The 24630-nt window shown below is 35.4% G+C and overlaps 2 protein-coding genes across 4 annotated transcripts in view; one reads left to right on the forward strand and one right to left on the reverse strand.

Moving 5' to 3' along the window:
• LOC125233838 (RNA polymerase II elongation factor Ell) overlaps nucleotides 1–21004 on the reverse strand; it is a 77917-nt gene extending 56913 nt beyond the window's left edge. For both annotated transcript variants that reach the window (XM_048139974.1, XM_048139972.1), the window contains exons 1-2: nucleotides 20629–21004; nucleotides 3461–3508 (exon numbers count right to left, since the gene is read on the reverse strand). In XM_048139974.1, coding sequence (XP_047995931.1) covers nucleotides 3461–3508; nucleotides 20629–20763 — 183 coding nt within the window. In that variant the 5' untranslated portion in view covers nucleotides 20764–21004. The remainder of the gene's footprint in view (nucleotides 1–3460; nucleotides 3509–20628) is intronic.
• Nucleotides 21005–21072: 68 nt separating this feature from the next.
• Nucleotides 21073–23219, forward strand: LOC125233840 (tyrosine--tRNA ligase, cytoplasmic). Of its 2 annotated transcripts, none has more exons than XM_048139978.1 (2): nucleotides 21073–21228; nucleotides 21511–23219. In XM_048139978.1, exon 2 carries the CDS (start codon nucleotides 21531–21533, stop codon nucleotides 23103–23105), a length of 1575 nt encoding a protein of 524 aa, XP_047995935.1. In that variant the 5' UTR covers nucleotides 21073–21228; nucleotides 21511–21530; the 3' UTR covers nucleotides 23106–23219. The 2 variants fall into 2 exon arrangements, with proteins under 2 accessions (XP_047995935.1, XP_047995934.1); XM_048139977.1 differs by lacking the exon at nucleotides 21073–21228 and adding an exon at nucleotides 21248–21429.
• Nucleotides 23220–24630: the final 1411 nt, after the last annotated feature.

Here is a 24630-nt window from a genome sequence, read left to right on the forward strand (position 1 = left end):
GTGATCTGATAAAATCTTGTCAGCCTCCCTTTTGTTCGGGCTGAAAAAGCAGAACTTTTGAATACACAATATCCATTAATTATGGGCAGTATTCATTAGGGGCATCATTATGACCAGAACTAGAATCTTCCGAGTCAGATCTTAATAATCAGACATATCTTTATATGTCTGATTATTAAGATCTGACTCGGTGAAGACACACAAAAAATCAGCAGTATCATCAGATTCATCAGATATGCTTTTCGCGGAAAATCCAATTTCAGAGTTTCCTTAACATTTCAAGCAGAATTTTTGTCACATTTTTAAAATTGACTCCCTTTATAGTGTTCCAGGCGAAGAAAGGTCCAATTGAAATGCACCGCGTGCCACACGGCTATTCTCAAAGCACGGGCATGGCAATAAAACGCGCCTAAACTGCCTATTGCGCATATACATATATATAACTTCAACAACCAGTAATTTATGCGAAACCATTTCAAATAATTCCTACGGTAAAGTGTGTAGGGTAATAATGAATCGAACAGAAGTGCCTATTGTCCCTGAAGTTAAACCTTCGGGGTTTGAGCTAACTTCAGAGGTATTATAAAGTCGCGGGCAGGACGTCGACCCGACGGTGACCGCCTCGAATCGCATCCAACTTATTTGTGATGGATGAACATTCAGTTTTGTAATACAGAACGGGTTCAACGTACATCTATGACTCGTGAATCATTTGATAATGCTTGAAACATTCACGATAACGTTACGCTATCTTTGATAAAAGATCTAATTTAAAGAAAAACAATTTTAATGCAAAAACAATGTAAGTACTTCCAAGAAAACAAAAATACTGCTGACGGTATTACGGAATTTTGTGAAATAAGTTTGTAACTAGAGCCTCGTCGGCTCGCCAATTTGTCGAACGAATTCAGCATAAATATTAAAGACGGAAATCGCTGTTTTGTAATATAGCACATCAGTTTGAAATAATTACAACTGAAATCACAATAGCGTCAGACTAGGTGGACAGTAATTTATCATGCTCTTTAAAATAATCCACAGTCTGTCACTTTGTATTACACCTGTTTTGCTAGTAAAGTGTTCCGACGTTTACTAAGGACAATAAATAATACACTTACACAATCTGCAGAAATGCAAATAGTTATGACAGCGAAACTAACACGTGAAGTTCATTGTCTTCCGTTCGTTACCCGTTTCAAAAACGCCAACATTAATTTACAGTTAATGAGTGCATGTCATCGGAAGAAAGGACGCGAGTTCATCGCGCCAGATTTTATGCATTGATTAAAACGTGCACTGAGAATGTGTCCAGGCGCACGCTCACGCACAACACAATAGACCATGAGAGCAGCCTAGCCCGGGGACAACGGCCGTACCTGTGAGGTGCAGTAGCATCATAGCCACTGGAACGGTAGCTATTTTTAACCGACTTCAAAAAAGGAGGAGGTTCTCAATTCGACTGAATTTTTTTTTTTATTTTTTTTTTGTATGTATGTTACTCGATATCTCCGAGAATCGTGGACCGATTTTCAAAATTTTTTTTTTGATCGAACGGGTATAACCCCGAGATGGTCCCATTGGCACCAAGTCGGGGTCTGATGATGGGATCTTGGAGAAATCGAGGGAACTCTTCAAATGTTATAGGCACATGTAATGTTTTTAGTGTATTTTTCAAAGGTACACCAGTATTTACGCCTGATGGTAATAATTTTATGTGGCTGAGCTGATGATGGAAGGTCAACTCCTCAATGGTTAGGAGTTAAAGGATAATTCTTTCACTACTGTACATATATTCGGACTGATACATATAATATCACTAGGAACCACTAAAAATCAACAAATAAATTAACTTTTTAACAAAAAATAAAACCGCCTTCAAAAAAAGCGTGTTACAAAACACGGAGAAACTAAAAAAGCCAAAAATAATAAACCTTCGAATTCAGATTTCTTATCGGATTGCAATAATCTAAACATCCAAATTATAAACAAATCAACTATTTTTGGAGTCGGGGCCAGCCTGCGTATGGTTGGGTGGGGCAAACAGGAAATAGCAAGGCGACGAACAGGTCTGGTACCGACTACAAAAATAATTGATTTGTTTATAATTTAGATGTTTAGATTATTGCAATCCGATAAGAAATCTGAATTCGAAGGTTTATTATTTTTGGCTTTTTAGTTTCTCCGTGTTTTGTAACACGCTTTTTTTGAAGGCGGTTTTATTTTTTGTTAATTATACCGTCCACTCTATCTTATTTACTATTCTGGTCCACGACTCATTGAATTGTGGTTATAATGTGCAACTTGGATGGATGCCAGAGAGTCTCACACCTAAAGCACCGATAGCGAGATATTCGAAGAATGAAACGGTGGTAATGATTCGCAGAAGAGCCATTAATCCCTCAAAGTTTCTGGGATTATTTATAAAAATCACAAAGCCAAGGTTGAGCTAGTATATTTGCGTGATCGAGTGCACTTAAAGCAATTGTCTGACTTTGCAAGCCAATGTCGTTATGTAAAAAAACTGCACACCGGCACGACGACCCAGAGGTTAATCACGACATCATAAAAACAACGCATAAAATAAAATAACATAAACGCGGATGGATCGGGTACGATAATCGATTCAGGATTTCATTAGGTAAGCATTTGAATGATGCAACGTGCAGGTTGAGATGTGTGAAGACGTAAAATGAGGTTCCTGGGGTCGTTTACATATGAGCAGGGGGGCTTACTGCGAGCAACGAGAAAAGATCACGTCAAACCGGCAGGCGAGTCGGACAGTGGCAACAAGTAAACCGGTCGAAGGCGCCGGGCGTCGCGCGCCGCCGCCGCGGGGATCAGCCGGGGATAATCAACTTGTAAACAAAATTGCATTAGTCTCGCTTTTTGCGACTGACGTTGCAACCTCAACATGGTCGATATCGGGAAGCAATCCAAGCTAATAGTTGATTAAACGGTCAGCGTTCAATGTGAATCGTCGCGGCGGGATTGAAATCGGTCGATTGAGACACGATTATTGAGTAGGTTAACGTCTGTTTGTAACAAACGAGTGATAGCTAGTTTAAAGTCTGGGCTAGGATAAAAGTTTATAGATTACCGACAGCAACAAGCAAGCAGCAAAACGAAATCGGCTAAGTGGGTCATCATATAATTTCGCAAGCGTATCGAGTGCCGCAAACGTTAACTGGTACGCTCGAGGCGAGTCAAGGCCTGCGCTCCGAGGCCCCGGTGCACGGCGGCGAGGTGGCCTGCGCTGCCTCCACCACGCTCGCATGCACCGAGTTTCTTAGTTAACTTGCACCGGATTTTTTGCATCTCCTACAAACTGGCCTGATTGCCACATCAGTTTACAATGTTAACGCGATTGTATTATACGGAATCATTTGTTCAATGACAGAAATGTCGGCAAGGTTCGTTATCATTTTGTAGAGTAAAAAGTATAAAGAAAGAAGACACTTACCCCTTCATTTCCGGGTAGGAACTGTATCGTAGGTTTTGCCAATTTATCCTGAAACGGAAAAACAACACATTAAATAAAATGAAAGAATCAATCAACGGATACAAAAGGCACTGCACAGAAGGAATTATGGTAACAGGAAAGGCTAATTTATAATTAAACATGTTTAACTAGTAAATCCTTAAGTAATAACTTATATCATATTAGTAATAATGAAGGATGTAACATAAAGTATTGCTTATACATAGTTTTCAACTCATAAGGGCTGATATGTTATTGACCGAAGGTTTCTAACTCCGCAGTCAGTGACGCAGTATGTTTTGAACACATCCACTAGAGTACAAGGAAAATATATAGACATTTAACTCGACTAATTTGCGTTACGGTAATTCACATGCATGCGCGTACAAATGTTCGATGAATCATAATACGTTGTTGCGTTATGCAAAGGATTTCGATTAGCCTGCTAGATTTACAAAAATGTCTATGTAGGTGTAAAGGATAGAGAAATTCCATACGTTACTGTTCATACCGAAACTTCATTAATTTCATAGTCTATATCTACGAAAATAACTCGCGTTTAAGAAGAAAACGAATATATGGAGTAAGTAGGGATACTTATTTCTCTATCTTAACCAAATGAAAATCAGAAATAATGGAAATATTTAGTGTAGAAAATGTTATTGACTATATCCATTTCATGTACAAATGTTGGATCCTATAATTAGTCGCTTTAGGTCTCCATTATTATGCTACAATGATAAAATTCACATACATTAAACAGCACGCGTATGATAAGGTATACAGGTACTTGCTCAAGAATTTTGAGTGTGCATTAACCTAAATACACTACAATGAATACGCTTTTTAAACACGCACTTACTTTATTAATCGGAAGAAATTAATAACTTGAGAGTATAACCTTTTTATGTTAAGTGATGTTGTAAATTTGTTTTCCCCTCACTAGCTCGGAAACACATGTTTTGTCCTTTAATAGCAGCGAGTAAAAACGCATTTTATTCACTAGTGGGTAAAGTAATTTGACCTTGAATAAAGTCAAATTAACTGCCTTAAAATTGATAAAAGTAGGTGAATCTAGTAATAAAGATGATTTACCACCTGTGGAACTACTGGCAGCAGTGATAAACGCATTTTTTGCGCTGTAGTTTCCTCGCTATAGTGAGGGGAAAAGTTTTGTGTTACACTCGGGCGCAAATGTATTTTACTTCTCGTGTGTTAAAAAACTCGCAAGTTCAGGATTCTATTCTCGAACCACTCGCTTCGTTCGTGGTTCAACTCAGAATCCTTTCACTTGCTCGTTTTTCAATTTCACACTCGGTGTTAAAATACAACTTTGCCCCCTTGTATATAACAAATAACTATTAGGAGGCCAATGTTTGTAACATTGTGTAATACAACACGGTTAAAAATCCATCAACAGTAAACGCTCGAGACTAGCACCTGACGTTATGATTAAGAACATATCATTATGTCATTCCGGAGTCGAAAGGTTAAGTTAAAACACATTATTCAATAGTACAGAAATATGTCAATCCATTTTAGAAAAGGGTTTAATCAGGCTTAATTGGATAAGAAGCCCGACATGTTGGGCAACAAGTTTGGTCACAAAGCAAGTGTCGGATAGTCGTGTAGTTGCACAACGATGGACGAACGCGAGAAACAACTAGGCTGGGTTGATGATGTAAACTTAAAAATTGCTTTAGTTACTTACTTAACCGCCTAGCAGTGAAATTCGTTGCATCGTCTAGACGCGGTGGGGATGACCCGGAACTGGCGGCATCGGCACCCATGGCCGTGACTCTTAGTGCCGTATGTGGCGGTGGTTGTTACGTCACAATTATCAGTAATCCTGGAGTGATTCCGAATCGGAAAGGTCGTGTAACCGCGCCAAAAATGGTGTTTTGCAAAAGTTGAATAACATAAGAGGTTTTATTGCTAAAAGGTTGTATGGTTGGTTGTTGGCGATAAGGCCCTGTTTTGTTTACCTCTGTTTGTAATCTTGGAATAATCTTTGTGTTTGTATTGTTTTCGCACTTGAATAAGTATTATCTTTTATACTAAGAGTTTGTGTTAGCAATTACTTTGGCTAAATACTGCTAAGCGTTTTTCTTTAAATTCGTAGCCTTTTGTACTGTACTTGGAAAAACGGACTTGTGAAAATTTTACTTGTATTTTATAATTACTTATTAACATTTTTCTTTTCCTAAAATCCAGCTTTGATGATTTGTTTGAAAACAAGTCATATTTCTTTTAAGTGGAAACTAATTTGACCATTTTGAAAGTAATAAGTCGCTATATGCCTGGAAAAGGGTTAAAGACTAGATTTTCCTTATAACGACAATGGAACGCATTGAAACCTACAAGTTATACATATTGAGAACCATTATAAGAATACATTCCGATCGAATCAACACGGCGACCATCAGATTCCATGCCTCAGGTACCAGGGACTTTTTAATTGTTGGGGTTTCCCTCATGAAGGTACTCCGGATCATAATGGCGGCTGCAGTCTCGTCTCGTCGATAAAACTCAGTGATATTATTTTAATGGATACCTTTTAAAAATGTTCATATTTAAGCTTTGAATTGTTTTTTTGTGATTCTTGTAGCAATGTGTCCTCATACTTCTTATATCATGCTGAAAACGTTGTTGTTCTTGTAGTCCTACGTCACCACAGAGATGCAAAGGGCCTTCTCAAGCTCGCGCCATGCCTTCCTATGTTCAGCTGCCCTCGTGGCCTCGCTCCAGCTCGACCCGGTCGCTCGTAGTTCATCCTCAACGGACCGTCACTTGAGCACATTATTTTACTTCCAAACGGCCTAGTAATGTAAAAAACGTTCGTATCAAATTATTTTTTGATTGGAAATCAGACCGGATTGCAATCCCCTGTTGAGCTACGTTCAAATGTTAGCGTAAATGTTATTTTTTAGCACTATTCTAACATATTAAATTACATTACCGGATCCGGTAGCATGAAAAGAGCACCGGATCCGGCCGGATTACCGGATCCGCCGGACCGGATTGCAATCCCTAGTTTAATCTGAAGTACGTATAATACCTATTTAAAGAATAATATATTTTACAAAGTTAAAATATACATGAAGACAAAGTGCAGCGAATCACATCCACTCAAGACTTCAACTTGATTTGCGAATGTCAAAAAACTAGTTTTTAATATCAAGGTCGAAATTAAGTGTTTAAATATAGGTATGTATTCTGAACAAGCAACAAAGCAGTGAAAAATTACACTTGTTTTATTGAGTTTTTACTATACATGCCATTTTGAAAACATAATTTGAGACCCTACCGCGAAACACTGTACTATATTTTGTTCCTATCGCTCGAATTTGCATGAGCGATAGAGATAAACATTTATCTTATTAAAGTAGCCATTGATTTTGTATGGGACATATGGCATATTATCGTATGTCCCAAGATTCGCAATATCTCGACGTGTCAACAAACAGTGTGGAATTGTACTGACTAAATAAGGTATGAAGTTCACTTTATCGAGTATATAAAGGTGTCAGAATATATAAATTGTACGCTATCACGTTGAAATAGCGTTTAAAATTATTGTGAAGATTCCTTCTGGTTTACGAAGGCTTAGAACAAGATAATGCACGCATCATTCCAATTGCGTTATCACTGACTATCTACTGGCCGTTGCGTAATGGTAGCAACGTTTCATTATAGGAATTGCAACAATGAAGTTCAAATGCGCACGTCTAAGATAATACTGATATTGATGATAAAATAACCGAAGTTCAAACTTTTATTTCCGTCACTTTTGTAATATGATGTGATAGACGTTTGTCATTCGTTTTACAAGGGTAATACAAATCTGTTCTTTATCTCCCAGTGCTAATGTTAGGTACCTGAGCAAGCGAAAGATTCCAAAACCGCAAGATCAAAATTTTGATTTCAAGTTTTCAACTGATCAAAATCTTATCTCTTGATATTTAGTATATTAAAAACAATAAATTATCATTACTATCATTCATTGATAAGACATAATAGGCTCTAAAACTTGCTCTGAAAACTTGTTTACCTTTTTCGCGAATAAGTACGTAGGCTGGTTCTACTACATGACTTTTATAAACCTTGTACACAAATAGTTGCACCGATAGCTTTTAAGGAACGTAACGATATGACCTTAGAGTATTTTGTCGGCGGCCTTAGCCAAAAACCTTTACCATCTCGTTATGCAACATCACAAAATACGACTCAACTCATAATTCCTATATTATAGCATACATGTTCGACATGTGTTTATATTATACTTTATTGCATTTAGCGCGAGAGTAGTAATGCCAAATAGCGTTTTCACTATACGCCAAACATAAGCTGCTGATGATAGCTTCATAAAATATAAATTTATATCTTCAAATGAAGTGACTCATATAATTTCGATCGAACTTCACTTCAAGAAGTTCGTTTGATCATAAACTATGTCACCTCTTGCTCGCTTCGATGAGAGAATTCAAAGTTTTAGTCATAAAAAACAATATTTTATGAAGAGTATAAGTATATGTATAAGTATATACTATATAAGTATAAGCCAGAGTTTTTACTAGTATTAGAAAAAGAGTGTTTACTAGTATTAGAAAACCATACAAAGACATAATTGTAAACAAGAAAATATTTGGAATGAGATCACAAGATATTATGTTCGATCGAACTATTATCTAACAGTTTTATTGCTTATGAATATGATGAACATTGTAGCCTAGGTGAAGACAAAAATAAATTTGATAAGTTTAGCAATATATATTTAGAAGTAATGTATGTTTCGTATTCTAAAAATGTTGCATGATAAATAGTAAACAGAAAAACATATTTGCACGCTACTCTTGGCAGAGCATCGTGAGACTGTTTTACAAAACATGTGTAAGATGATAACGCGTTGCCCATGTGGGTACCTATTTCACAAATAAATGACATATCTTTGTCTGTCAATTACTACTAACGTCAGAGCTTAAAGAAATCGCTGTAAATAGAAATTGTGAACAACGTAAACAAACTATTCAATGAAATAAAGTTATTCTAACACTATTTTATTGTTTTAATGGTGTCAGAACTTTAAGATCATGAATGACGTGGTATGAGTTGACAGAACGATACATGTATTTTGCAAGTATTTGATGAGGTAGAATGAAAATTGAAGACATTTTGAATACAAGGTTTGTTTACATTGTTCGTAAATTCTATTGAGGGCAAAGGACGTGTTTTTACGGATGTCTATAACTTGTATAAGAGTTAAATTTCGTTATTGAAATATGTTATTTTTAAAAGTTCATGTCTCATAGTCTCGGGACGCCCCGTCCCCGTATATTACCTATCTCACTTTTTTATCATAGTTCAATAGCATTTTACATGCAACAACTAACGTTAAATGATTCAATAAATGTTACCATAAATAGTTTATGATATTGTTCACATCATACTAGACAATAAAGTAGATTATGTAACTAAGTATATTAATTACCACGATTATAGTTTGCGTGAAATTGGTCACGACACGGAATTATTGTTCTCCAGGAATCGCTTGCGTGCCATTTGAGTTTTGTTTAACTGTACTGAGTTAGAAACTACCGTTTTATTTTACAGGTTTATGTATATCCCAGAATTATATAATTTTTTTATAATAATGATTGTTTCATGTTATTTTTCCAGGCCTTTTTTTTAGACTATAAGGGATCATATTGAATAAAATAATTAACAAGATATGTTTTTATTAATTATTATTGAATTATATTTTTTAGGACTAATTGCTAGTTCCTTTGGCCGAAAGGTGTAACATGACATGACAGTCATGTACCTCTAGAAAGAAAATAATAATTATTGTTTAAAGTTTTCCAAGTAATTATGTCTAACAACCATCTGGCCAATTATATTTCTAAAATTTAATTGCGTACCTAATAATAACATACATTTACGAGATAACATACATTTTTAGGTAATGTAAATATATCATAAATCGAATAATTGCCTTCTTGATGAAAAATGGTTACAATACCTATTTAAGGCAACGCAAGGCATTTATAGATTTTAGCAAAATCAATTCACTAATTCGAGGCTTGATCATAAAATATCAAATTGGCTCAGCTGCTGGAAGAATTTACAATAGGTACACTTGTAATGTGATACTTCGGTCATGTCTTTTAAATCAATGCTAATGGAAATTAGTGCTACACAAACATACCTAAATAGTCCAAAGATACCGTAAAAACAAGTAAACTCGTTAATCCATATGTAAACTTGGTTGCTGAGGTCAGTTCGGTACTCGAGGGAGTGGTTTCGTCGAGATAAGAAAGCCGTCAATTTGCCAGGCGTGGCTTTGGCTTTGCATCGTTGGAAATGTACTAACTAGTATCTGTGACATACATAAGTATTGCCAAAACGACAATAATTTTACGATTCAAAGTTTAAAGCAAGAGTGAATAGACTATTGGACATATGACCTTCCATCTAAGGCTGTGTCTTCAGTTATTTCAGGAATGACTAGGGCCAATCGCTCGATAGTTCATAATTAAAGTAATGATGTTCTATCAACTATTTTACGAACGAGATTTCTAGAATATGCAAATACCTGTTTGAAATCATAGTGGAGGATAGATACGCATTTAGCATAAATTATTTGAGTTCGATCGTGATAAAAATACAAGTAAACAATGCTCTATGCCAGGATTCAGACCCAAGTTAAAGTTTTTCTTGACACGGTTACTAATAAACTTAAAAGTTTAATCCTCACATCAAGAGGCGATAGATCATCGATGCTGTTAGATGATCGCGAAGAATTGTTGTTGATGAGTCACTTCTTTATCTTTCAGACTAAGTAGTTGAAATTACGTTCCGGACGTTCCGGTACATTATGAAATCACAGAATATTTGCGAAGTCAGGATGATAAGCACAGTGGGTATTATAATAATATATTATTTTTTCAGCTGGTCAAAATGAAGTGCAACGAGGTGCTAAAGTGATACAAACGACTGGACTTATGGTGCTCCTACACTGTCTGTTATAAATGTAATACAACAGCCCAGTGTGGGAGCCCCATTAAAACTTGAATAAATAATGTAAAATACACAATGTGACCAGGACTTGAGTGTAGATAAGAAAGGTTAGGTAATTTTGATTAGATTGGCCTTAGCTTAGCCATTTTTATTACTATTATCAAGTGACTTTATGGATCGGCTGCTATCAAATGTACATAATATGTTTAACAGGTGCGAATTACCTATCAGGCTAAATTTATTCAAATCCACGCACTGGCGTGCGTGCGTGCCTTATGCATGATAACGAGATAAACATAGTACATTACATCAGCAGGCCTAGCACATGATGGCCGCGGGAGTATGTCGCCGCGAGATAGACTACCTGTCCTTATGTCATTAATACAATTAGACAAAGACGTGTCATCTATCTCGCGGCGACATACTCCCGCGGCCATCATGTGCTAGGCCTACAGAGGCAGGGAAAATGAGGATTTCCGGCCAAGTGGGTATATATATAGCCGGATAGGGATACGAGGCCGGGAATCCGTTTTCACGCCGAGGCATGTATAGTGCTTTTCTCAAATATACAATGAAATAAAAAAAAATGCTCTAAAGGACAATATTTTATAAAAAAAAGTTACTTTGCAGGCCTAGGCCTGAAAAATAATATGAAATCCCTTTACAGTCCTCTCGAGTTGTTGCGCCCAAAAAGCGATACTTCCCAGCCCATTTTAAGGAACGTAAAGACAATATTTCATTGCATGTTTGAGAAAATTAAATTTACATTACGATTCTACAAAATTTATCTATTACGATTTTTGCGTCATTCACATGAAAGACAAGCAACATGTAATAGATGACGACGTAAGTTATGAATATTTTATTATGTAGTAAAAGTCATTTAACATCTATATGTGACGTTTTCTGGGTAAAGGGACCTTATTGTCGATGGCGCTTACGGCGTTATGGGCGCTGTTCGTATACAAATACGACGCCGCGGGACGTAAGCGCCACCGACAATAAGGTCCCTTTACGCAGATAACGGCACATATAATGGAATTTGAATAGGAACTTAAAATTAATTTTACTATAAATGTGTCATATAACCACCAGGCGGCGCCACTGTCTACAATACAGCCATTAAAATAAATAGAAAAGAATGATGTAATTATTCTTTGATAATAATTTAATAATTGTTTGTTACATGACAAGCAAGAATATTTTTTGCATGTGCCTTAATTAAGGTACAAATATAATTCTAATTAATTTGTAAATGAGGGCAAAAATAAGTGATTCATTATTTATTTCTTATTATTTCTACAGATAAGCATGTAAATTATTTAATTTAAATCTAAGATCATTTCCGCTGATGATGTACCTATGAGAAATAAATATGAACAAAATAATCGTACTTTGACCATGATATTAATACCTGAGCACCAAGTCTGATGAGAAAAAAATACTTATTTTGACCAAAAACTGTCTCATTCCAAATACGAGTATAAACAGAACGAGAGAACCGATATTTGCCTTTCACAACGCATCCAAACGAAAAGGGAGAGTACAATTTTTCTATCTGACTCAGACTATAATAAGTAATTGTTAGAATTGCCACATATTCCGTCTCATAAAATCCTTAGTGCATGAAAAGTCCCTTTAAATCCAGCTTACGCAAGCTGCAGCTTGTTCTCGACGGAGATTGGCTGACATTTAGCAAACGGGTTTGGTTTAGTGTTGGTTCCAGCCTAACATAAACAGGTGTTCGTAGATTAAAGGCTTCAATCAACATTTACTGATAAATTAGTACAGAATTCATTCAGGCATCTATTACCTAGCGTCTCGAGGTTTACAAATTATAGTATGTAGATAACGAGTTACGGCAAAGGAATTAATAAATTGTAATATCTAGTTTCAGAACAATTTTATCTCATTATCAGTGGAATTATCGTTAAACATTGTTAAAACGAATGTTGCCTTTAGGGCAGCTAACTCAACCATTCTTATTAGGGCCACAACGACCATTTTGTCTGGTAACCCCGGGCTACATGTATACCAAAAAGTGGGTAAAGGTACCTTAAAAGGTTAGTTTACTGGACACCTTAAACGCCCGTCGGGCCGCGAGTTGAAGATAGCTAGCTGCCCTGGAATTCTCCACTTCAAAATATCGCATGCATTATTTTCTCAAATGTTTACTTTGATGTAGCGGAAGTGACCTTAAAAAGGATTTCATAAATGTAACGGACCGATTAGACATGGCTCCGACAGCTGTCGCCTCATAGGTAACTGTCAAATTTAGCATACAATAAATTTATTGAATGATATACTGCTTGTATGCTTTTGTAGGTAGGTGTATATCATAGGTCCATGCAAGCTTGAATTTGGACGTAGATTTGTGTAACAATGTCGGTTAACAGCAAAAACTCACACTTCACATTGTATTCATTAAACAGATAAGTGTTTGATATCATTTGGTAAGTATGGCACCTCTGTCTGTGCCATGGTCGAGCAAAGAAATATCTAGTAAAAAGTGTTGTTGTGTCCTTACTAATGACGCTTCGAGACCTCTAGGTCTGGGCTCTAAATGTTTTCTCGAGCCCGCTTAGGAAAACCAGCTAAAGTGGGCTTGTGCTTGGGCATTTGTCTATGGACTATTATACTACCAAAGAAAGAGACTCAAATTAGTTTAGAAAAAAAAAACGTCGTCTGTTAGGGCAACCAAGTGTACTCTATAACTAGATTATGGTTTATCTATGGTCTATCAAAGAAATAGAGCTCAAGATTAATAAGTTCTTTCTTTGCGTTGTTTATTTAGAAAAAAAAACATCGTTAGTAAGGATTTCTTGGCTCGCAACATGTGTTCGCGAGTAACCTAAGGGCAACCAGGTGTCAAGCCGGGGGGAGGGTGCGATGACCCCGATCCCATCGTTACCGTCACGCGTATCCCGCTACATCTTTAGTTCTTTACCGATACATCTCCCTTTCAACTGTTTCAGGCTCTTTTGCTACATTTTAGTGTTATATTTAAACAATTATTAGGTCAAAAAATTGGTCGTTAACATCTTAACATTCTTAATACAGGCTTGACGGGACTAATGGTAAGATGGATGAATAATAATCCTCTCTAAGAAAGAATAAGCTACGATGTTCTTGATTGATATTGGTAATTAAATATTTACTGACATTTATTAGAACTATTTAAACTTTTGTACGATCAACCAATTTGTATCTTAGGCCACTATAGGATACCTTATTTTTAACGAGTAATAAATGCCTTAGATGTCGTAATGTTTGTTTATTATTGAATACTTAATATCCTATTTATTTGACATAGTATTTACATAGTAAGGAAACAGTAGGACATAACTACAAATTAATTCGATTGTTGTCGTCCGTTATCCTTCGAGACCGGCCATTTACATTTCTCCTCACCCATGCAAGCCTACCTACTCAATCGGCGACGCAACAAAGTGATTCATTCCTTTCAATGGATCCCGAACTCAGGAAAAAAGGCCAGGTGGCACGCTCACAAAACCGTAACAAAAAACGACCGGCGAACCTGACGTAGGTCAGCTGGGGGTATTAAGGGAGTTTGGGTTGTCCGGACACAAGGGAGTGTTGATGTTCGCCTGTCGTGAATGGAGAATGGATCGCGATACGCGCAGACTGAAAAGATTGCTGTTAAACACGTGCACGTCCGACGAATTTATAAACAGGTGGGCTAGCTTTAATAGTCCACTCTGTTCTTTTGTTTTTGCCTTTGATGACAATGCAGCAGACCGAAGTCAGACATACACGCACGGTCTAAATAATTATTAATGTCTATCAATACGTTTACAAGATCATCTAACGATTAGATGCAGGTATACAAGTCTACCAGTCTTCTTATCGGTCAAAGTCGTCAAGGGTTAGTGTTCTAGGCGTCGATATCATTGCCAAAAACAACGATACCTTAGCACTCAGTTTTATACATATTATATACAATTTACCTAAACACATGAATTTGTATCCCCAAAAATCAACCAGGTATCTTGCAGTCTCTGGGCATTGGGCAGATTGGGCATGCAGGGGTACACAACCAGAAATTCTGTGAATCAGCGATAACTTCAGGCATTCGTTACGTAAATTCCTCTTAGAATCAGTTTTCTTTGATTACTTCCTCAAAACCTCGAAAATTACAGTTATGGGTATATAGAAATTGACTCGTTAGCATAATATTCGCATAACATAGGATAAGTTCCGTCTACAGCCCACGGAAACCTCAGCCTTCTAGTGAAGATATCTCAGTTAATCAAAGCAAGAGGAACAAGTTAATTAGACTTTTATACGGCACGAGTAATGGAGTCTTAAGATGTACTTTCACCGGCCGACATTGTCGTGCTGCCCGATTCTTACCTAACGCGGTTTGCGAAACCCGACCCAAACGTGCAACCGAACGGACACGCGCCAAACAACTTGGGAATAAATAGTAGCTTTAATGCTATTTGCATGAACAACTACATTTGTGGGTAATACTTCTGATACAATGTTTGTGTGAGGGATAAAAGATTAGGCCCGATACAGAAACCCCGCTAGATCAACTGCAACTTATATGGGAATAGTTCCCATACAACCAGACACAACATAGTTTGTAGTCAGACTGTTTCGGCCTTTACCAGTTCGACGGACAATATTATATTGGTCTGGTAATCTATGGGCCCCATTACAGTCGCCATCGGATATATCAAACTGCTCATAAATATCATAACTTGCACTAGCGCCTTGGACATTAGAGGCGTGTCCAGAATTCCTATTTGTGTGCACCTTACTTGGGTGGATATAACTAAAACTATCAATCGCTTATTGCCCTTTGTATGACATTATTGAGTTTATGACGACAGATTGGCTAGAAGATAGGATTATAATTCAATGCCTTATCGCGTAAAAAAGGAGCTTTACTATAGGTACTACTGATTAATTAGTATATAATTGGTTGATAATCAAAATTAAGGCACTTTGAAAGTTACACATTGCACTATTGCTTGCCTTTATGTCTAGCATAGGCTTCACATATAAGTATCATTAGTATGATAAGTAATTAATACTAAGCACTAATAACCTATGTATATTCCTAGCTAATAAATAAAATCTGAAACTAATTAAAGTATCAAAAAAGAAATGGTCATGTGTCTTCAGATAAACTGACCATAGGGATCTCACCATTTTTTTAATACTCTATACCTAATAAATCGGCGATTGACCCTAGTCACACCTGACGGAAAATAAAGACCAAGAGACCGAGACCGTATTTTTCAGGGAACGCCATACTGGGAGTGCATGCCATTCCTATGAACTCACTTTGGATTATATTTTTTGGACAAATGTCTTTTTATAAAATGATAGGCTGTTTCTATATGAATAAGGATCTGTTTCTTTTTGTTTAAAGTATTTATATTTTTGCCTATAAATTTAATTTTATGTTGACTGGCCCACTTGGTATTGAATTGACCCCCTATGAAGCAGGAGGAAGCGGATTTGAAATTTGAATCCTTTTGGACATGAGTTAGAGCTTTTATCGCAGATTTTTTTTTTGCCTATACTCCTATTTTTTAAGCCTATCCGCCATGTTGCTGAATTTCATTAGTACTATCTTCTTCATACTATACTGAACAGTCACCAAATACATCAGAATAACAGAACCCTCTTGAGAATAGTCATATATATATGTTGAACTTTAGGTATTAATGTATATCTATCTATTATATAACTGTGTTAATGTACTCATTAGGATATAAAATGAAATAGTTAACAAATTAAATAGATAGTTATTAAGAAACTAGAATTAAATGTGTCTTAACTCATATAAGAAACAATTTATGTTTTTTTATCCACCATTTCCTATTGATAATTAGACAAATTAACTTAAGATTGAAAAAATATATTTCTATGATAGTATTTACTTGTTTTCTTAAGAAGCCACAAAGCATTGACGAAGCAATATAATGAAACATTTATTTATAATTACAGTGCATTTAATGGATGTTATTATTTAGTTATGACACTAACATCATTTTTCATTTAATAAATAGTAGTGTAGGGCAAGTCAACAAAACATTCTTATGACCAGGGCATTGTTAAAATAAATTATATTCTATAATATCCTTGTTATTTTCTTCATATTTACACTTAGTACATGGTAAATATTAGATTATTTGGGATACTCATAAATAAAACCATATCAATCAAGATATGCACACGTGTGTCGCTTAACTTCAAACTTGGGTTAATTCATTCTACTTTAAGGTTGATTAAATAAAAAATATCGGTCTCCGTCTCTTGGTCTTTATTTTCCATCAGGTGTGACTACGGTCAATCGCCGATTTTATAGGGTATTAAAAAAATGGTGAGATCCCTATGATCAGTTTATCTGAAGACACATGACCATTTCTTTTTTGATACTTTAATTAGTTTTCAGATTTTATTTATTAGTTAGGAACATACAGGTTATTAGTGCTTAGTATTAATTACTTATCATACTAATGATACTTATATGTGCAGCCTATGCTAGACATAGAGGCAAGCAATAGTGCAATGTGTAACTTTCAAAGTGCCTTATACATTTTGATTATCAATCAATAATTGGTTTGATATACTTAAATTAATCGGTACATTATAGTAAAGTTCCTTTTTTTACGCGATAAGGCATTGAATTATAATACTATCCTTAAAAAAACCAGTTTGCTCAACTTATCGGGTTTCACCAGTAAATCCTCGATATAATATTGATCTGAAAGATAATCAACCTTATAGCAGAATAGATTTACCCAAGTTTCAAGTTAAGCGGCACATGTAAGACTGCCTTTCTGTAAGTAGAAATAAGTAGAGCACAATTCAGCAGAGAAGAGATGTGTCTCTACTCCAGTGGAAAGATGAGAATACCAAAGATATTTTAGGAAATCAGGATATGACAAATTTCAAATGGATTAGCAATAAATTTAATTTTAGTATTTTTGTTGTTGTAAATGTTAAGTTCATTATCAGCGTATTCTCAAAGAATCATCATCCTCCTTGCGTTATCCCGGCATTTGCCATGGCTCATGGGAGCCTGGGGTCCCCTTTGACAACTAATCCGAAGATTTGGCGTAGGCACTAGTTTTTATGAAAGCGACTGCCATCTGACCTTTCAACCCGAAGGGTAAACTAGACCTTATTGGAATTAGTCTGGTTTCTTCTCAAAGAATATATGTTTAAATATTTAGATTAATTATTTTGTAGGTTGTCAATTATAAGTAACTAGTAATAGTTATTTGTTTTACAATGGGGCAAAGTTTAGGGCAAAAGCAAGCAAAAGATTCCAATATGTGACAAGAAGTGCAATCTTGAGTGTGGTAAAGGTATGAAGTATGAAGTATCTAGTTACGAAGGTGAAACTAAAATTTTACTACCAAGTGAACCACACAATTTTTCACACTGAGAAGAATACTAAATGTAAAACATCAAACTAATCAATTTACTGTAAATTTATGGTTGAAAATCACAATTTATAGGCAAATTCAGCTTAGGACATAAAGTAAAAAATTGTATAAAATTACTTTCATGCACTCTTGTGGATAAAATGAAACTATACATTTTCAAACAATCATAGAAAACAGGCATATAAGGATGTCATGAAAAAGTCTACCGATATCCCGTACAAACGAGAATTTCCTCAAAATTGGGTGGGTAAAAGAGGCTTTTTCTGAGGTAGTGCAGTGCAGAATTATGCACAGAAAACTGATTACATGCTTAAAAGCCGAAAAAAAAAATCGCAACATACGAAACATAATGTGTTTGCATGGGACAGCCCATGGAATGCTCCATAACAGCCTATGGTACAGGTTGCATAAGAAAAGTCATGCATATTGCACCATTAAAATGTAGTTTCTTGCATAATATAGAAATAAACACCTAAGGAAAAATCAAGACCGTGAAATATTTTTTATCAATTGCATATTTTTGGCAATGATGTATTTTTAACGAATTTTTTCTTCTTATGTGTAATCCAGTATAGTTCACAAACATTACAATTATAATATATTTTCATAAAAACGTAAAGATGTATCCTACATGTAGCGCCATCTATGATACTTTGGCATCAACAGCAACAGGCAATATCTTTCAACACATACATAGTATGATTATTATTCTTTTTACCAATAATTGCTAGCTTTATTGTAAGCAACTATTATAAGCTATGTTTAAGATTTAATATTAAGCTTACACTTGACATCAGTTTTAAACACAAAATAATAAATGTTGATAACGGATTACCACCACAACATAGAAACATCTTTTTCATATGTTAGTGGAATAAAAAGCGTATGGCCAGCCTGATGGCAGTCACAATAGCAAATGGATGCCTGCAACTGCAGGGAGTTACGAAGGTGTGTTTGAAACCTATTAGATACAAGATCAAGATTTGTTAGCGATAGATTATTTAATATTAATGTAAATAATTATTACTAGTTACCCAGAAATAAATGACTCCTTTTAATGATATATGATAGGTAACATATTAGTCTAGAGGCTTATTCTTCGATTTTGAATTATTTTTTCTTTCCTTCTCATATGAGAATGGTAGCAAAAATAGGATGTTTTTAAAGATAAAAAAAAAAATAACAACTTACTGTGAAAACAACTCTGTTTTCCACCTTTGGTTATCATGGTTTAATCTTGAATTACCTTACATTATATAGTATGTAGTTAATTTATTTTGTGTACAAGGAAGATGTGACTAAAGTTCTTTTCCATATGTTAGGGTTTGTTATAGATTCTGAAAGTTTTTAATATAAATAAACATCAATTGAATATTTTGAACAGTTGATAAAAAATCTTATTTTTCTTAATAGCTGTAGATTGTTTAAGAAATCTATAATTTTAATAAGTATTGTGGTTTATGAAGATACCAATAGCTTAGAGCATCAGGCAATCATGGAATGTTTATTATCTTCACAAAATGATCAAACTATTGCTAATTTAAATTAAAAATTTAGCAATTTTCTTTTGTTTTAGCTAAGAAAAAAGGTTGTAAGTAGAGATGGGACGAATATTCGGTAAATATTCGGCATTCGGCAAGTTTTTCATTGTTCGTATTCGGCCGAATAGTTTGGTTACATTGCCGAATATTTACCGAATAAACAAAGTAAATAAATAGCGCAAGTTGTTTCGTAATTCATCACATAATTTCATCCTATTTCTGCATTCTAAGGAACTACCTAAGGGAGTTAAAAATGCGTTAAAATATAAAATACAATAATTTTGTATGAAAGTAAAAATAATGTATCTTAAGAAAAAAAAAAACAAAATTTTCTCTTGCACTAAATTATAGGAACATTAAGATAAATATGTGTACCCTTTACCAATCATTGAAACGTTTATAACTCTAAGTCAGGATATAAAATATGGCTCAACCGAATATTAATATTCATATTCGGCAAAGTCCGTATTTGGCCCATCTCTAGTTGTAAGTTATTTTCTGTAATTACTTTAATTCTCTCTCAGTGTTGCATATCAATATTTTATGAAAATCTAATTTGTATTTTGAATAATGCATAAATTATTAATATACAAAAAAAAGGATGACCTTCTTTTCATCTTGCTATTTAAAATCAGCTGTATACCTTTTCGTATATCAGTAATAAGATACCGACTTAGCAATAAAAGTTAAACTTTAATAGGTATTTTCTTCCAGATAACCTTTGAGTGTATTTGAAATAATAATCAGTTACCTAGTCACAAGACAGATATTTACTGCAATGTAGTTCTATTTACAGGAGCCGTAAGGCGTAACAATAAATTGGATTGTAACCAAACTCCTGAGTAAACGTCAAATTCCGCAACAAAATGACCAGAATCCTCTAATTATAGCCGTATGAAATGTAAATCGGTGAAAATAATGGAGCAAAATATTCTACATGTTGACGTGGCGTGACATTGTTGAGAACGTATCTATCGTTCGGTTTTCTAGTCGTATCACTTCTTTAACAAGAAAATTAGCTCAAACCGACGCTGATTCTTAGCAAAAAACACTTATTTTGCAGTTTCAATTTGATTACTGTAATATAAGTATGGCGCCTCTGACATTGTTGGCCTCTCTATCTTTATTTTGGTTGTTACAATATGGCGTTTGTACTTACCCTATTATTCCTAATGAAGTCTTCTATAGCTTTCAGAGCTGAATCCGTAAGTTTCACAAACACTAGTTCCTTATTTTCTTTATAACTAGACTCTGATGATAACCCATACTGAACACCTGCTGGCAAGGCCGCCATTTCTTATTCACTATTCGCACTGTGGACCAGCTGACTCCTTTGCTAGTCGTCACGTTTCATATCATTCACACATTTTCTTAACAGTAATCACAGATTCACAACCTATTTATAATAATAATTACAACAACAAAGGGTTTTGAAGTCCAAATTAACAATCTTTTTGTAACCCCATCGACTCGGCCTTTGTTGGCAGCGCTCCTCAGTCCGCAAGGCCGCACTGACTGTCATGCGCAATGGCGCATTTGACAGGAAACGCGAGCATTCACTGGCCTACAGGCGATACTAGCGCCAATTTGCGGTTGGCAACAAGAAGTTTTGATACGTTGCTAACTTCATGTCACTTACAAATAATTAAAAACTCCTATTTTCTCCTTTTTTACACCTGAAAACTATGCAGTCATTAGGGATTTAGTTACATTGCTAAGGCGCCTACACAAATTGAATGTTATTTATGTTGAATAGAAGGTAAAAACAGTACTTAGTCATTTTGAGGTTAAGTTTTACAGTTTCAACCATATTTCGTAAGCTACATATCCACTATCTTACGTCTACGTGTGTTCTTACTGATTTTCACCATATGTGACTGGTTTTTTTATCTATCATCTATATGTATCGTTTACTGCAGTGATATCTTGTTGCATATGACAATCTGATTACCTCAAAGTGGTAAGTTTTAACTAATATTTGTCCATACTTTAGTTTCTTATTTACTAAGTTTCATCCCTAACCTTTAACGTGTAATTTCAGAAAGGAGACGTTAAGAAAACATGGCATCTTGGGAAGAGAAGAAACTTCTTATCACTAGAAATTTGCAGGAAGTACTAGGAGATGAAAAACTTACAGAAATTATTAAGCAAAGGGATTTAAAGATCTACTGGGGCACCGCCACCACAGGTAGACCTCATGTTGCTTACTTTGTGCCGATGTCTAAGATCGCAGACTTTCTGAAAGCAGGTTGTGAAGTAACTATTCTCTTTGCTGACCTGCATGCATACTTAGACAATATGAAAGCTCCATGGGAACTATTGGCTCTCCGTACTCAATACTATGAGGCAGCAATCAAAGCAATGCTAACTTCAATTGGTGTGCCATTAGATAAGTTAAAGTTTGTTAGGGGCACTGAATATCAGCTTAATAAGGAATACACATTGGATGTGTACCGTATGTCATCTGTCATTACTGAACATGATGCAAAAAAAGCCGGAGCGGAAGTGGTCAAGCAAGTAGATCATCCATTGTTAAGTGGTCTCTTGTACCCTGGACTCCAAGCATTGGATGAAGAATACTTGAAGGTAGATGCTCAGTTTGGTGGAGTTGATCAGAGAAAAATATTTACTTTAGCAGAGAAATATCTTCCACAACTCGGATATGCTAAGAGGGTTCATCTCATGAACCCCATGGTGCCCGGTTTAACTGGGGGCAAAATGTCTGCATCTGAAGAGGATAGTAAGATTGATCTCTTGGATGATCCTGCGAATGTAAAGAAAAAGCTTAAAAAGGCCTTTTGTGAACCTGGCAATATCACAGAGAATGGAGTACTTTCTTTTACCAAGTATGTGGTTTTCCAACTGATGAAACCAGGTGAGACTTTCAAAATATGTAGAGCAGCAGAATATGGTGGTGATGTAGAATACAGCAATTTCGAGGATCTTGAGGCATCATTTGCCAAGCAGGACATTCATCCGGGTGATCTGAAAGCTTCTGTTGAGCAAGCTATTAATAGGCTTTTGGGACCAGTTCAACAAATATTCAAGGATCCCAAGCTACAAGAGCTTACAAAGAAAGCCTACCCACCTCCATCAAAAACTAAAGGTAAAGGTAATACTGAAGCGGATGAAGTTACACCATCAAGGCTGGATATAAGAGTCGGGCGTATTGTTGAAGTGTCTAAACATCCTGATGCTGATGCCCTTTATGTTGAGAAAATTGATGTGGGTGAGGGAGAACCCAGAACCATTGTATCTGGCCTAGTTAATTTTGTGCCTATTGAGGAGATGCAAAATAGGGATGTTGTAGTCTTATGCAACTTGAAACCTGCCAAAATGCGAGGTGTGGAAAGTAAAGGCATGGTGCTCTGTGCTTCTGTTGATGAGCCTAAGCAAGTGGAGCCATTGCTGCCTCCAGAAGGCAGTAAACCAGGTGACAGAGTTGTTGTAGAGGGCTATGAAACTGGCGAACCAGATGAGGTATTAAACCCCAAGAAAAAAGTCTGGGAAAAGTTACAAGTTGATCTTAAGACAAATGATAGCCTCCTAGCCACTTGGCAGGGAAACAAACTAATAAGTAAACTTAATGGGAATGCAACAACAACAAAATCTATGAAAAATGCTCCAATCAAATAATTTATTCCATTCATTACAGTTTTAAGCCTGGACTGCTTTATTTTTGGATTTCATTTAAAATGCTTATTTATTAAACAGTTTTATAATAAAATATCAAACATATGTTCTGTTTACTATTTTTGTTTTATTTAATGTATAATTAATTAAGTAAAATGAGTAAGAGGTCTAAGGCACTGGTCCCACCGCGGGGTCTATATTAATTCGCATAACTGAATACTCCTAATATGAATTGGCATACCGTTTATTACGCATAACGTTTAATACGCATATCATTATTTCGCATAACAGATTTCGTATAATGCTAATGCGCATAATGTAAATTGTTATAACGATGAATTGGTATAAGTATAATAAGTCAAAATCAAATCAAATCAAATCAAAATAATTTATTCAGCAAATAGGCCACAGGGGCACTTTTACACGTCACATGTACATAGGTATTTAAAATTGAGTTGAAATTACAATTGATACTATTATATACTAATTCTAAGTTCTAACTAAAGTTAACTCTATACAATTAATTAGAGATGTAGAAGGTCTCTAAATGTCGAATTACAACCAAGAACTACACTAAATTTTAATATAAAAAGTACAAATACAAAAAAAAAAAAAAGTCTAAAATTACTTTAGAGGTGCAAATGACTCTAAATGTCACAACTAAAAATAAAATGTATATCTACTTAATCTAATTCTCCTTAGAGATGTATATGGTCTCCATGAGTCAAAATCATATATTTAAAATATTCACTAAAAGAAAGGAAACAAACGACAACCGAACAAAGTGTCCTAATTTAATAAAAATTAGAATTAAAGTTACTAAGTTATAACAGCCCCAGTAAGCTTAAACAGACCGGTCTTCACAGACGGCACCCGTTCACGAGTATGACGCGTATCTCAGCCATCGCCTCCCTCAACCTTTATTCGGGAAGGTGCATAGGGAAGGTCCTTTATCGGGAAGGTAAGCATAACTTTGTTTCGTAGAATGTTTAAATGGCATACAAGAAAATCATATTTTCACCACACTAACGGGTAACGGCTTACTTAAACTTTTCTGTTCGAAAACAGATAGCAAAATTGCATTTTATCCACAAGAGTGCAAAGTAATTTCATACAAATTTTAACTTGATGTCTTAAGCTAGCTGATAGAATTATTTTGAATCATAAATATTGAAGTAATCGATGGATTTGATTTAGTTTGATGTTTTATAACCAGTATTTTGTTCATGTTGGGGTGGTGAACATTTTGGTTTTCAAACTCGGTGGCAATGTTTAACGTGCCGTACGAAGGTTAATGTGCCTTGAAACCCTCGCAATGCTCAAGATTCCACTTTTTGAACCACTTGCTACGCTCGCGGTTCAATATTGGAATCTTCCGCTTGCTCGGGTATCAATCAGTATTGGCACGTGCGATCTGCGAAAATCTGAACGATGAAATAATATTATTTAAATACTATCCATTTTCAATTTCTTTAGTAAGGTACAGCGGGGCAAATCAAGACTAAAAGGCAATTGTAACTAATCCATT

Source organism: Leguminivora glycinivorella, chromosome 15 (genome assembly GCF_023078275.1).
Source record: "Leguminivora glycinivorella isolate SPB_JAAS2020 chromosome 15, LegGlyc_1.1, whole genome shotgun sequence".
NCBI lineage: Eukaryota > Metazoa > Arthropoda > Insecta > Lepidoptera > Tortricidae > Leguminivora > Leguminivora glycinivorella.